Genomic DNA, 14888 nt, shown 5'->3' with positions numbered 1-14888 from the left:
TGATCGTTACCTTGTATTTTGTCGTTGTTGACATATAGATGATATATTATGGCACAGAAGAGTATAACCATCATTTAGCCACCCCCACATACCCTTGCCGTCACAACACCGGCAGACCACTGACACGCTACCGAGTTCGACAAGGATTGGTTCCTAAAGTTGTCGGTCGCGGTTGCGGGGGCGGGAAGAGCGATACAGCCGCTCCAGTTCCTTTTATATGTAGAAAATGATACTGGGTGAGTATGTCGTTTTACAGTCAAAGACCGTTGCATCAACGATAGATTAGCCGTACCTTTGCAGTTTCTTTGAAGTTAGGATGTAAAATGCACGTTCTAGGAAGAGACACTGACACACCGAGTTGCTGGGGAAGCCTTGCGTCTTCTGTATAGGCTGGTAAAGGACAAAGCCCTCTGTCCTTCTAGCTTTTGTGATAACTTTAAATTGGATCTGAACCATTGTGTCGTTGGATCCACGCCGCTTTTGTCTTGCTACTCTGAGTAGCCTACCGCCCTTACCTGGAAAGTGTCAACAACATAATACTATCACTCCTGGATTCTGCACTAGGGCACGGAACGTTTTAATTGTAGGGTATTTGTTTATTTTATATAAAAATCGTTTCTTATCAACGGTCATCTCTGGTGCATTAATGCACCCGTTTCAGTGGTGTAACGGTGAGTCATTTTCGTTGTCCCCATTGATGTGACGCTACCAGCAGCATCTCTATCACGGATCCATGTGATGTTGTATGTTCATTTCTCTGTCCACCCCTCCCTCACCGCCCCCCCAGTCCTTTTAATCGATATGGTAGGTTGTGACTTGTTTTGGTCGTAGCCTGTTCTAAATTTAATTATTACGTTGTAATTCTTTCATGACTGTAGCCTGTTTCGAATAATCAATTATAGATTTCCTTCATACTTTATTTAGCCTACTCAGCACGTTCCCAACTCCTACCTATAAAATCAGTTTTTAAGTTGTTACCGTAATTGCTGGCAGCCATTGACCTAATTTGAATAACTAGCCAACACAGTGTATAAATGGACCCATAGACTGTGTTGAGCTTATAAAAGGGTTGGAGTTGAGGACTGGGATGTCATTCATACCATCTGTCCAGTCTCTCTGTGGAGCCACTGTTTTCACCTCGTGTTTTTTAGTCACATCTTGAGTTTACGGTATTAAACACAGATAGCTCTGTATGCCTTTGGGCAGACGGGGTGGGGTGTGTGAGTGTGTGGGGGGTGGTGGTGGTGGTGGGGGGGGGGGGGGGTAAAGGTAAACGTCCACATAGGGAAGAAAATGGAAGCTGTGGTGAAAGTCTGAGGATTATAGTTTATTTCCCACTGAGGTCGAGCCATTGTAGAAGTATTTTGTTTGTGTTTTGTGCAGGTAGTGAAGCTGTCAAGCTTTTTCTGATGGGTGTGATCCAGATCACTGAAGCCTGGTTTAGTCCAGACTGACGACTGATATCATGTTCAGACAACAAGCACAATTACACACTGTGCCTCTCATGCCCCCCCCCCCTCAAACTCACACTGCATTACTACATTTGATGTGTCAAAGGATTTGCAGTAAGGTTATATTTACAGTGAGTAACAACCAGTCTAAACCATCACACTGCAGAATACTGCATACAGTTGAATTTTTATGTATCGCGCCACATGGACAAATGCTATTTGTAGTGATGCATTCCAGTCTGTGACCTTAATGTCTGGAACATCTCTTGTGTTTGATGTCAACCCATTTTTTCGGGAGTGCAACCAGCAGGGACAGATGCCAGTGTTATATTGAGCTGCTTCATAGACAGTTATCTCTATAGTGTTGAAGGAGACGGCCAAGATTGTGTAAAAAACAAAACACTGGCAGTATATAGAGCAGAACATCACCAGACATCTTGGATCATAATTGCACACCAGATAACTCAGTTTGGTCCTCAGTTCAAGAATGAGAATCTCAGTTTGAATCTCACATTCACTGTTCTATAATAACAAACAGGAGCATTTCTCTCAAGTCATTTACCGGTTCTGGCACCATGGCAACCATGTGCCTCTCGAGAATGCCAATATATAGGTCAGTGGTTATATGGGGCTTCTCTCAGAGACATAGTGCATACAGAGAGAGAGAGACAGCAGAGAGAGAGTTATTCAGACACATGACCTACATTTAAGATTGTCGATCTGGGGAGGGCATCACAGGTGATGTACACAGCTGTAATTACATGTGGCGTGTGTAGACATGAAAACACACATGCACTCACACACACACACACACCCTCTATTCCTCTTCCCATTATGCCAACATGGTGGACGGGACTTCATCTGTGTTGGACTGAGGCACATGCAGCACAGAGGCATGTGCAGTACTGTGCACTCTAAATACATGGGAGGTCAAAGTATGTCTGTGTACAAAGAGTGAGTCAGACCTAGTCTGTAGGAATGGTATTGACTTGCAGGCCCCCGGACTCTGCGATGCAGTGGAGAGATGTGGAGCAGTGTGTCTGGGTGCAGTTTGGAGCGGAGGGTGATGAGGATGAGAGTCATTGATTTCCTCACTGCTGAGGCTGACAGATAGGTCCTTGTTCCCCCTTGAGTAAGTGGAGCTAACAGAAATAATACAACACAGATCAATGCACTACAGACAATAAAAAAACTCCACTTTGTGTTATTTATTTGTTTCGGGGGGGGGGGGGGAACAGATTTCCCAAGGACCTGCTGGGGATGAGAGTATGCAGGGTGGGTACTAGTTGTCCTGCTTGTCTGAGGGATGGATCGTTGTGTTGATCCATTTGCCAAACCCCGTGGTTGGAGCATCAGAGCCAAGTCGGAATGGTCTGTTTGGGATTACATAAGACACACACTGTCCCCCCCTTCAGCATGGTAGGACATGGGGATGGGTATAGCTTAGTGGTAGAGCATGGGGATGGGTATAGCTCAGTGGTAGAGCATGGGGATTCTGTTACATGAATACATGCGCGAGCTCGGTCTGAAGGCAGCACTGCTGTTTTGGTGGACTGTGGAAAGAGGAAAGAAGCCTCTCTCCTTCAAAACATGGCAGAGGACTGCACAAGCTTGATCCAAATGACTGCATCACAACCTGCCTTCTATGTCATGTATCATAACCCGTTCCTGTTTGACAAGCCAAAAACTTCTTGTTCGGAATTGCCCTCCTCTGTGTCATTTCAGCTTCACAGAAGAGAGATAATTATAGCAAACCTAGATTATTCATGCGTCAGAAGAATTAGTTTCACAGTTTACCGCTGTGGGAAACAGATCTAGTGTCAGGATAGAAATCACGTCTTGTGCAAATTACAGTCCAGTTGCCTGGATACAGCGATGTTGTGTTTTCATTTCACAGCTAGCGTTAGCTGACTGAGAAAACCTTGGCTCAGTTAGGGAGTGGGCCAGCTCAAGGTCTACGGTGCCATTATCTTGGACATTCATTTGTAAATGTTCAACACAGTCCTGGTGGTGTGTATATTCCTCATGGATTAGTGTGAAAGAAAACAATATTATTATATTAATAATTTGGTGTGTATGTGAAAGAGAGACACAGAGAGAATGTTTGAAAAACAAAAGTGTGATAAAAGATAGAACTGTGTTTAGCTCCAATCTTTGGCTGGCATCAGAGACGGACACAGCTGCAGCAGCCTTGACCCTCAGCTGCTCATGAGAGTGTGTGTGTGTGCGCATGTGTTTCTGAAACTTGGGCTGCATCCTGTTTGGCATGCCAATTTTCTCTGTAAAAACTGTGTTTGTATGCTTCGTGGGATACATGTGTCCTAAACCCCACACTTGTCTCCTCTGAAGCATGCTTCTGTATTATAATCACAGGAATCATGTGTTCATTTGCTATCCTTCTGATGGCATGAGATCCTAAAGACATCCATACTTGTGTCCTCTGTAGGGTGCTTCTGTGGTCTGGGACTGGTCTACTCCAACAAGTCGTGCACCATGCCTCCCATCACCTTCCAGGATCTGCCCCTCAACATCTACATGGTCATCTTCGGCACGGGCATCTTCGTCTTCATCCTCAGTCTCGTCTTCTGCTGCTACTTCATCAGGTGAGAGGATGAAGACGGAGAGACAGAGAGACAGAGAGAGAGAGAGAGAGAGAGAGAGACCCAAGGAGAGGTTTTCCGAGAGTGCAGGAGAAACGTATGGAAGAAAGGCAGAAACAAAGGCTTACTTGTTTGTCTCTGTTGACAATGAACTCCCTGATGAGTGGGGAGAGGGGACAGGATATGAGGCGTTTGTGTGCCAGGATATGAGGGTGAAGGAAGTGTGAGGACTGATGTCAGTGTGGCCAGGGGAGCGGGGTTCACTCTGTGTGTCCCCCCCTGCCCCCTCTGTCCCCTACCCCCCCCCCCTCCTGCCACACACACACACAACGCCACTCCTAATCCCAGAGAACAACACAGCAGTATGTTGTTGGAATATGTTCAGGTATTACACATGATTTCTTGCCATTACCACAATGATTTATAGAGGGAGATGGGAAGGAACGAAACAGAAAGCGAGAGACAGAGAGAGAGAGAGCGAGAGAGAGAGAGAGAAAGAGAGAGAGAGAGAGAGAGAGAGAGCGAGGAGAAAGAAAAAAAGCTTTCCACCCTAAATCCGAAAACAATTTAAAGTAAATGATTGGTTATATTTTGTCAACAACCTTGAAGTGGGATCCAAACGGTTCTCTTCAAACTGCAAAGATATGCCAGTGGCACGAGACAGGCCTAGTAATGAATAACTGTTTTTTTCATCCCAAGGTATTTGGCAAGGTTTCTCTTGTTTCTGGCCAGCGGAAGCACAGATTACCCAAGACAGGGTGTGCTCTCGATGCACCCAGGAATGTTAGAGCGTTAAAAAGCTGATGGTTTGGGCAATCTTGGGATTCTTCTGTTACCATAGCACTGCTGACAGAAACCGCCATACTCAAGGCCCTAGGTTCAATGTCGTCACAACCTTGGATCAATGTTTGATCTTAGATCCCAACATGGAAGTTTCCATTTCTTGGAACCAGCAGGAGCTGTTTGTGTATAGCAACAGATCCCAAAGTTTGCTTAAGTTAGTTATAACAAATAAAACATGCAAAGGATCATAAAGCTAAGTTACTGTATTACACAGCTATGTAATTAAAAAAGTCAGTTTTTCAATGGAACATAACAAACACATAATCTTGACCTTCAACTAGTTGGCTTAGTGTGGCTGGTTGGTATTTAACATGGCTGCTTGGTAACCTGCATGGCTGGTTGATAGTTAATGTAGCTCGTTGGTAGTTAGTGTGGCTGGTTGGTAGTTAGCATGGCTGGTTTGTAGTTAGCATGGCTGGTTGGTACTAGTCAGTTTAGGTGGTTGGTAGTTAGTGTGGCTGGTTGGTAGTTAGCATGGCTGGTTGGTAGTTAGCATGGCTGGTTGGTAGTTAGTGTAGGTGGTTGGTAGTTAGTGTGGCTGGTTGATATTTCCAACACACAGAGAGAGGTTAGACGGTCTCAGTGCCTCTAAGAACACAAAGCAGATGATTCATGAGTCACTTCCCACACTCATCACACCAATCACAGGAGGTCTCTCCAGGAGGGAAGAGAGTGACGGCAGTTTCCTTTATAGACCAGGGTGATTCATAACCATGGTGATGAGCTGGCCTGCTGTTCCCAGTCATTCTGTCTGCCCCCATGCCATCCCTCTCTCACTTCCTGCCTCTTCCGATATTGTAAACCTGCCTTTTACCCTAACGTCTGGCATTTTGTCCAGGTCTCTTCTTTCACTCCAGAAGTTTTTTTTAAAGTGTTTTTACAGACAGATTATCACCAGAGATCTCTACACCCCCCCCCCCTCCCCTATGCACCCTTATCCCCCCCTTCCTCTTCTCTACAACTGCCTGTATTGTGCTGTGCTGGGAATGACATGCATGGAAAGTTTGTATCCTCGCATTGTTCTGGATAAACAAGCATTAGCGGAGCACAAACAACAAACAAACTTAGACAGCCAAACAATAAAACAGACAAGTAAACAATAACAAAAATTGCCTTTTAGTGAGGCCTGACTGACTTCTTTGTAATCTTTATATTACGAGTCACTATGATTAATGACTTATTTCTTCCCCTTGAAACTTTCATTGTACGGTTAAAGCACATGCAGAGGCACGCACACACACTCACACACAATCTCCTCACGCCCACACACACATTCTCACACATTTAGCATTGTTTAGATGTGTCTAAATAGGTTGAAACACTTCTCATCAGGGTGATAAAGACTGGCCCTCTGTGCTGCTGGACATGGTCTGGGACCACAAGAAACAACACTGCCATTAGCTTCATCTGTGTGTGTGTGTGTGTACGAATGTGTGCCTGTGGATATGTGTGTCTATCCAACCATTTGTCTGTCTGTCTGTCTGTCTGTCTGTCTGTCTGTCTAACTGCCTGTCGCTTTGTCTGTTGTCTCTGCAGTAAGCTGCGTCACCAGGCCCAGAGTGAGCGGTTTGGCTACAGAGAGGTGAGTCTGCTACTTCAGGGGGGAGAGGAGGAGCAAGTTGTTTACTTCCATACATCACCGTTCACTTTATTAGCCACGTTTCCATTGCAAGGTCTCTGGAACTGGTACTCCCCAGAACTACCTTTCAAGGAACTAGAAGGTTCCTTCAGCCCATCGCTCAATTGCACAAATGCTCAGCTCGTCTAACATGCCGGAGATTTTAGAACACACTTTGTCATCAGGCCCGGGTTGCCAATTCCAAGAGCTGCTGGATTTGTGTTCAGCATAAATGCTTAATAAGGCCTGGACCTCGTTGTCTATCCATCTATCAAATGTTCTCCATGTTGGTGTGTGTTTGTGGTGGGAAGGGAACTTAATTATTGTCATACTTATGTCACAGAATTTGGAAGTATTCGCCCCGGAGCAAGGACTTAATGCTTTCTGTTTTGCTCCTTTTGAACTCAGTTGAGACTCTGTTTCCTGTGGTGGAAACGCAGTGAGTTCTGAGGGAAAATGTCCTAGTTCTGTTCCTACAGCGAAAACACGACTATCTTATCATGTCATGACTGTAATGTGACTGTCATGTGACTGTCATGTGACTGTCATGTGACTGTCATGTGACTGTCTCACTCCTCCAGGTGGTTTTGAAAGGAGATCCGAAGAAGCTGAACCTCCACGGGGTGAGAATGAGCTACAGGATAGACGATAACATCCCAACATGTTAGTTACATAGCAAGAAGGAAATATTTTCATCTGTCTCACCACCTCTTCTTCACTCTCTCCTATTTAATCTCCTCCTCTCCCTTTTGACCTTCTCCCACTCTCTCTTCCTCCTCCTCCTACTCCCTCCTTTCCTTTCTCTCTTTCTCTCTCGGTTCCTCGCTCCATCCTTCTCTCTCCTTCCCTTCGTCCTTCTTCCTCCCTCTCTCTCTCCCTTCCTCAGCAGACCTGTGCTGTCTGCCTGGAGGACTTCAAAGTCAAAGATGAGCTGGGGGTGTTGCCATGCCAACACGCCTTCCACAGGAAGTGAGTACAACTGGACAGACAAATTGTCACTGCCATCAATTACCATGGTGACTGTCCCCCCTACTGTCACTCTCCAGCCTGTCTTTGGGTCATAGAAGCCTCTCGATAATCTGCTTCTCTCGTCTAACCTCTCCATTTTTATAATCTTGCTCTTTCTTTGTGTTCCTCCCTTTCTCCCCCCTCCCTTCTCCTCCTCCCCATCCCTCCCGTCCTCCTCTCCACCCTGTTTGTGTGGAGCAGGTGTCTGGTGAAGTGGCTGGAGGTACGCTGTGTGTGCCCCATGTGTAACAAGCCCATCGCAGGTCCCCCGGAGCAGCACCACAGCCTTGGAACACTACTGGACGAACTGGTGTAACCCTGTCGACCGCACCCAGCCCCGGTGGTGACGCCCCCAGCTGGCCTAACTTAGCATTCGCCAGGAAGAGCACACTGTTACGTGGAGTAACCCAGACAACCCCCACAGATGATAGTGAGCTGGTGTAACCTAGTTACCACCCACAGAGAACTCTGATGGATGCGCCCGAGTTACCTAGCAACCAGCCCCGTGGTGCAGAAGTGACACCTTGTGGTGGACAAATTGAAATCCACCCAAGTCACTGTCTTGTCTGTCTGTCGGTCTGTCTGCCTCTCTCTCTGTATCTCTCTTTGTGTATGTGTCTTCACTGTGATATGTATTCCAAGTTGCACAGAACTTTTTTTGCCTTTGTTGTTTTTTTTGTTATAATGAAAATCATGAAAATGTGAATTTTGTCAATCAACACAAACATTAGGTTAAGACTGAGGTTTTGCAAGTTTATCCACTAGTGTTACATTTTGTACATAAACATTATTGTATTGTACTCCAAAACATGTGTAAACCAGTAGGTGTTTCAATGTTGGTATCCTATTTGATCTCGATAATACTAACTGAATCAGTGGACTGTGGAAGTCTTAACATGTACCGTACACACTTTTCTATACAATATGTCACACTTTTCTCCTTCTTCTATGGTTTAGTTGTATGACCCGAGAAGGCTGTTTGTCTTTCTCGGTGTTAAAGTGTTTAGAAGACCAAGAGTATACTGCCCAAATGAAGCACAAAACACACCATGCCCGACACACACGCCCCACATCTGTGTGTGTGTGTGTGTGTGTGTGTGTGCGCGTGTGTCCACGCGCGTCTGGAACAGGTACATCTTATGTCCACTGTCCCAAATGAGACTGAGCTGGATCAGATCAGAATGTGCTGGTCATCCCTGTGACCCAAGCAAGACGTGAGAAAAAAGATGTTGGCTTCCCCATACAGCCAGTCAGCCAATGTACATACGTTTGACCTGACTGAATGAACAGGCATTAAAACTCTGTTTACATATTGCTCATTTCCTCTGGGTTTTGTTTTATCGCAACCAACATGAGGGCTGGCTCTAGCGCCACCTTCAGGTGAAAGATGAAAGCGACATCCGAACGACAAGGCTCTTCCGGCTCTTTCTACCAGTTGAATAGCACACAGCAGGAGTTGTCACGACTCTCTCACACACACATCCTCTCTGTGAAGTCTGACACCTGTATTTAACCGCACCATAAACGGGTCCGGTCCTTTCATCCCATACGTGGTAGTTATCCAGCATGTCGACGGATCTCACTCTCACAACATCACAGAGAGCCCATAGGGTTTAACGCATCAAAAGGTCACTAATTAGACATCATGAGAAAACACAGGGGCTTTGAGGTCCTGCCGGCAGGATGCTGGAGAAGGGAGAGGTAAGCTGCTCTGGCTGTTATGAAAGAGGAGATAATGTGTGTGTGTGTGTGTGAGAGAGAGAGAGAGAGAGAGAGAGAGAGAGAGAGAGAAAGAGGGATGGATGGATGGATGGATGGATGGAGGGAGGGAGGGAGGAGTTGGGGGAAGGAGATGCTGAGGTGGGCTCAGCAGTTCAACCAGTCAGGACCCACTCTTTTTTCTTCTGTCCCTTGCTCTCTCCCTCTCTCTCTCTCTCTCTCTCTTTCTCTCTCTCTCTCTCTCTCTCCCACTCTCTCACTCACTCTCTCCCTCTCTCTCTCTCCCCCCCCCCCTCCCTCTCTGTCTCTTTGATATACAGGGCAGCTCAGGGCTCCGTGCATTAACCAGCTGAGCTTCAGTGGAGCTGGACTGTATGAAGACGACCGAACCCTCGGATCCTCGCGTCCTCCGCAGCTCTGGGAGGCGACAGCTGCGGGTGAGAAGACGGCGGCTTCCTCAGCACGGGTGAGAGAAAGAACTCCTCCTGCACTCCAGGATTCAGTCCTCCTACTGTGGGATTAGTTAGGACGAGGACTTGTTATTCTGGTGCATACTTGTTGTTGTTTTGAGTTGTGTCTATCGAGCATGGGAGACGACACCAAGAGGGACTTTCTAGAATGTGGTGTGCTTGGGAGTACGGCTGAGGTTGTGCTCCTAGGAAGCACGTTAGGATTGAGTCGTGGCCTCACCCAGTTACCAGTGTGCCAGTGCACCTTGATCCAAGCCTTGATGAATTTGTTTACAAGGTGTTAAGTTGAAGTCTCGCAGTGTCACGTCAGCCACTCAAACCGCTGTGAAATTGCAAACAGGGGCATGATTTCCAGGGCTTTTCAATAATGAATGCTGTGTTAGCGCTGCATAGCACTCCCAGCCCAGAGAGAGCCTACTGCTTTTACAGATACTCCAAACAGCCTGTAGACCCTAACCTAAACTCACACCCAAAAATACAGCGTCGGAATATACACACACACAAACACACAAACACACACACTGGGTGGACCTGTACACATAAGCGGGTCTTTCATGAGCTCAGCCCGTACCTGCGTGATAAAGAGCCAACTGTGCTGTGAGTAAACTTTGCACACACACACACACACATATAAAAAATACGGCACACACGCAGACACAGAGAGTCGCTTGTTTCTGTCGTTTTCCCCTCCTCTGTGTCATGGCTGTGCTGGAGAATCTAAGGTCAGGTCCTCTATCGAGGCAGCGCTGCTCTGACTATCCAGCAGCTGAAGCTCTGGGAACGACTCCCCGGACACAGGCGTCTTCCGCTCCAAGTCGCCAGCTTAGTGTGGATCCTTTATCCACTGTCTCACACCCCCCGTGGGCTGCTGGGCAGAGGAGAGCACAGTAAGGGTGAGGGAAAGTCACAGACTAAGAATATTCCGGCTTTCTACAGTGACACTGTGAGTGGGATTAGATTAGGGTGAAGCTGAATGGGACAGGCGAGGAATATCTGGGTTTTCTACAGAGGCTGTGAGGTTTAAAGTTCAATGACATGACTGACAGGTCCAGGAGTCTTGGTATGAATGTTTGCCGCATGGTTTTCATTTCATTTCGGTCTTTTGGATGTTTTCTGAACTGAAACATGATTAATTGACACCACACGCTTTTACATCTTGTATGATAGTGGAGCACTTTGACCATGACCAAGCTCACATGTTCTTTTCCTCACTCCAGGAATGTTGTACAGCTGACCAATAAACTGAAATGACCCAGAAACGTACCGAAGGACTAGAATTAGCAGAGGACTGAGTGACAGAAGGGCGTATGGACGACAAACAAGATGATGCCAGTATTTACCCCAATAAGCATGGACCAGATATTCAAGTCCCTACTCGGGAGGCCATGATTTGGCTTTAGATTTTTCCAAGGCTTCACCTCACCAGCCGCACCAAAGAATCCCACCCGTTCATCCGATTCGTTCCAAACCATGGCAGCTGGAGGGAAAACACCCATCTCGACCTCCCAAAATGGAAACCGAAGCTCGTTGCAGGTTTGAACGTCCGACAAAGGAAGCCCCTCTGATGTGTCCGGAGCTCCGTCATGGTGGGTAGGAGGCTTCTGATCCTGGGGGGCCGCGTGGGGCTCCTGGGGCTGCTCCTCTGCTCCTGCCTCGCCCTCCTCTACCTCCTGGCCTGCGAGCCCGGCCGCCGGCGCGCTTCCTCCCCCGGCCACCAGGCGGCGATGTCCTGGCCGGGCGGCGCCAACAGCCAGGAGGGCTACCTGGCGTTGCTGCAGGAGAGGGAGGACAAACATAGACACTATATGAACAGTCTGACTCAGCAGCTGGCCCAGCTGAAGGAGGCTCTCCAGGAGAGGACCAGGCAGCTCCAGGAGGCTCTCCAGAAGGCCAAGGCCACGGGGGTCCTCCCCCTGGGGCTGGAGGGGCTGCGGAGCCCCCAGATACACACCGACCTCCAGGTAGGGAGGGGTGTGAGGGACCGCATGGGGGTGTAATTGAGGGCACACATTTCGGGTGGTTTGTGAGGCGCGATCTCAGATGAATACCCCTGGTGAGTAATTAGCCTTGAGAAGCCAGTAATTTGAAAGTAATCATAGGGTCTTGCCATGTTTTCAGCCAGATCTGCAGCATCTCTGGATAGATGTTAATTATGCTGAGAAACAAAGATAGATGGAGACCATGCAATCCCCTGGGTAGCAATCTTCATGCCGTGTCATTTGGATTGGTGTTTGAGTGAACCTTCTTGCCATCTCCTCTTCATATCCTCTTCAATCTCCCACCTCCCCTCCTCCATTTTCTTCTCCCTCAACCTCTCCCTCCACCTCTTCTCTCTCCCTCCTCTCTCTCCAACTTGTCCCCAACCTTCAGGAGTTCTTCCGGGCCCAGCTGAGCAAAGCTGAGGTCCAGACCGGGGAGAAGATACCCAGCGAGTACGCTGTGGTCCCTTTCGACAGCTTCACCCTGAGGAGGTAGGTGGACCTGGTCTCTCCTCCACCCTGAGCAGGTGGATGGACCTGCATGGTCTCTCCTCCGCCTCATTTATCCAAAGCGTAGTTTTGGATCAAATAATTAGCTCTGGTGTACTAGTTAGCTGGTTGTTAGCCTGGTTGTGTGACCTCGGTCTAGGGTGTACCAGCTGGAGACGGGTCTAACCAGACACCCGGAGGAGCGTCTGGTAAGGAAGGACCGGAGAGATGAGCTCATCGGGGCGTTGGAGACCGCCCTGCAGGTCCTCAACACTCCAGCACACCACCGACCAAACGGGCGTCACCGACGCTCCTACGCCCCCTCAGACTTCCTCGAGGGTGAGAGAGCCAGCAGGTCACATGTCACGCCCCAAAGCCCTCCCACTCGTTGTCCCTTCTTCTTGTTTTCCATCTCACTCTCTCTTTCCTCCATTTTTTGTGTGTCCCCCCCATCCCCAGGTCTGACCCGTACAGTGAAGGACAAGGGGACTGTGTATGAGCTGATATTCAAGGGCCAGGGGCCACAGGATTTCAGACAGCTGGTTTTCTTCCGGCCCTTTGGACCCCTGGTCCGGGTGAAGAGTGAGAGGGTGGACACTCAGAACATGCTCGTCAACATCGTGGTGCCTCTCTCCAAGAGGGCGGACACTTTCAGACACTTCATGACCAACTTCAGGTGGGATGACGGTAGCTCACAGAGTCACCGACACACCGAGTGTGTGACCGCTTTCAAAGGAAAAGGACTGAACTCCTCTCTCTCTCTTTCTCTGTCCTTCTCTCTCTCCCTCCTCCTTTCTCTCCTTAATCTCCTTCTTCACTTCCTCCTCTTCTCTCCTCCACCTCCTCCTCCTCCAGGGAGGTGTGCATCCGTCAGGATGGGAAAGTTCACCTCACAGTGGTCTACTTTGGGAGAGAGCAGATCGACGAGGTGAAAGCGATCATGGACCAGGCGTCCAGGTAATCCAGAGGTTATTCTCAGGCCCAGCGCATCACACGCTGTCGCACCCTGACACAAGTGGGCCGAACCTAATGAAACTCTGTTCGCCCCTGAGACACCCTGAACACTCCCTCCTCCAACACTGGTAAAATGGGTACAGTAGGATGAATCATGAGGCCATGTTGCTACACATCTCTATAGTTATGATAGGGTGTGTGGCGTATTTGTGTGCGTGTGGGTGTGGAGTGTGTTTGCGTGTGTGTGTGTGTGTGTGTATGGTGTGTGAGGGTGTGTGTGTGTGGTGCATTGCAGTGATTAGGGCCAGGAGACGGAGGGTGGTGCGGAGGGTGGTGCTGAGCCATAATCACCCAGTCCTTTGCAGCAGTAGGACCCAGAGGAGAGCTAAGGAAGCCTCCGCATGCAGACAGTATTTATTATGGTTTTGGCAGGCCCATACTGATACAAGACTATCATCACCACTGCTGTTCCTCTCTCCTTCCCTCTCCTCTCCTCTAGGGAGACCCATTTCCGGAACTTTACCCTCATCCAGCTGAACGAGGAGTTCTCCCGTGGGCGTGGCTTAGATGTGGGTGCGCGGGCCTGGAGGCGGAGCCAAAACGTGCTCCTCTTCTTCTGCGACGTCGACATCCACTTCACCTCGGACTTTCTCACTTCCTGTCGACTCAACACGGAGGCCGGTGAGGAAGCGGCCCGCTCGGCTGTCATTCCACTTCCTCTCTTCCTGTCTGTCTGCTTTCTGCTAACCTGGCGGTCTGTCCATCTGTCTTGACGTGAACTCTTTTGTTTTCAGGGAAGAAGGTGTTTTACCCAGTGCTCTTTAGTCAGTACAACCCAGCCTTGATCTACAATAACCAGACACCCCTCCCCCCTGTTCAACAACAACTGGTGAGTAGACGCACACAGAAGAAGTGAACGACTCTGTGTGGGTGAGGGTGAGCGCAAGGAAAAGAGAGAAGAAGAGAAAGGGAGAGAAAAGAGAGAGAGGAGTGAGAGACGAGAGAGGTGGAGAGAGAGAGAGAGAGAGAGAGAGAGAGAGAGAGAGAGAGAGAGAGAGAGAGAGAGAGGGAGAGAGAGAGAGAGAGAGAGAGAGAGAGAGAGAGAGAGAGAGAGAGAGAGAGAGAGAGAGAGAGAGAGGGAATGGCGAAGAAGTAATAGGAAAGGGCAAAAACATGAGCATATCTACAGTATATATAACTAAAACCATCATTCTACACTTGCCTCTCTGATGCAGGTGATAAGGAAGGACTCAGGTTTCTGGCGAGACTTTGGGTTTGGCATGACGTGCCAGTATCGCTCCGATTTCATCAACATAGGTACGATCATTCACAGCCTCGTGATGCTCTAACAGACGCGTCATCAACCGCCTCTCCTAACTCTGTCACGTGACCCCCTCCGACAGGCGGCTTCGACCGCAGCATCAAGGGCTGGGGATTGGAGGACGTCCACCTGTACAGGAAGTACCTGCACAGTAAGCTGATGGTGATTCGCTCGCCGTCACGCAGCATCTTCCACCTGTGGCACGAGAAGCAGTGCGCCGACGAGCTGTCGCCGGACAAGTACCAGATGTGCATGCAGACCAAGGCCATGAGCGAGGCCTCACACGGCCACCTGGGGGCGCTGTTGTTCAGGACCGAGATCCAGGAGCACCAGCAGCGACAGAGGAACAGGAGGGAGGGACCCGAGGAGGGAGGAGGGGGTAGGTGACGGGGGGGGGGAGGGGGGTGGTGGTGGTGGTGGGGGGGTTGACTTGGAG

The 14888-nt window shown here is 48.8% G+C and overlaps 2 protein-coding genes across 4 annotated transcripts; both read left to right on the top strand.

The window, feature by feature from the left end:
- Positions 1-35: 35 nt before the first annotated feature.
- On the top strand, positions 36-8834 carry rnf122 (ring finger protein 122). 3 transcript variants are annotated; one of them, XM_084694808.1, is made up of 6 exons: positions 36-236; positions 3898-4054; positions 6431-6476; positions 7094-7135; positions 7399-7481; positions 7722-8834. In XM_084694808.1, the coding sequence occupies exons 1-6, from the start codon at positions 227-229 to the stop codon at positions 7834-7836; spliced, it is 453 nt and encodes a 150-aa protein (XP_084550934.1). In that variant the 5' UTR covers positions 36-226; the 3' UTR covers positions 7837-8834. The 3 variants fall into 3 exon arrangements, with proteins under 3 accessions (XP_084550934.1, XP_084550933.1, XP_084550932.1); XM_084694807.1 differs by lacking the exon at positions 36-236 and adding an exon at positions 251-671 and having other exon boundaries at positions 7402-7481; XM_084694806.1 differs by lacking the exon at positions 36-236 and adding an exon at positions 251-671.
- A 2098-nt stretch (positions 8835-10932) lies between these two features.
- On the top strand, positions 10933-14839 carry LOC146219772 (chondroitin sulfate N-acetylgalactosaminyltransferase 1-like). Its single transcript, XM_084695327.1, has 9 exons — positions 10933-11670; positions 12080-12180; positions 12338-12516; positions 12637-12853; positions 13033-13134; positions 13631-13812; positions 13926-14020; positions 14367-14448; positions 14535-14839. Exons 1-9 carry the CDS (start codon positions 11293-11295, stop codon positions 14837-14839), a joined length of 1641 nt encoding a protein of 546 aa, XP_084551453.1. The 5' UTR covers positions 10933-11292.
- The last annotated feature ends 49 nt before the right edge of the window (positions 14840-14888 follow it).

The sequence above is a fragment of the Hypomesus nipponensis genome, chromosome 28 (assembly GCF_054491055.1).
Source record: "Hypomesus nipponensis isolate SF chromosome 28, ASM5449105v1, whole genome shotgun sequence".
Taxonomy (NCBI): domain Eukaryota; kingdom Metazoa; phylum Chordata; class Actinopteri; order Osmeriformes; family Osmeridae; genus Hypomesus; species Hypomesus nipponensis.
Note: the sequence above shows the minus strand (reverse complement) of the source record. Positions and strands in the feature narration are given on the sequence as shown.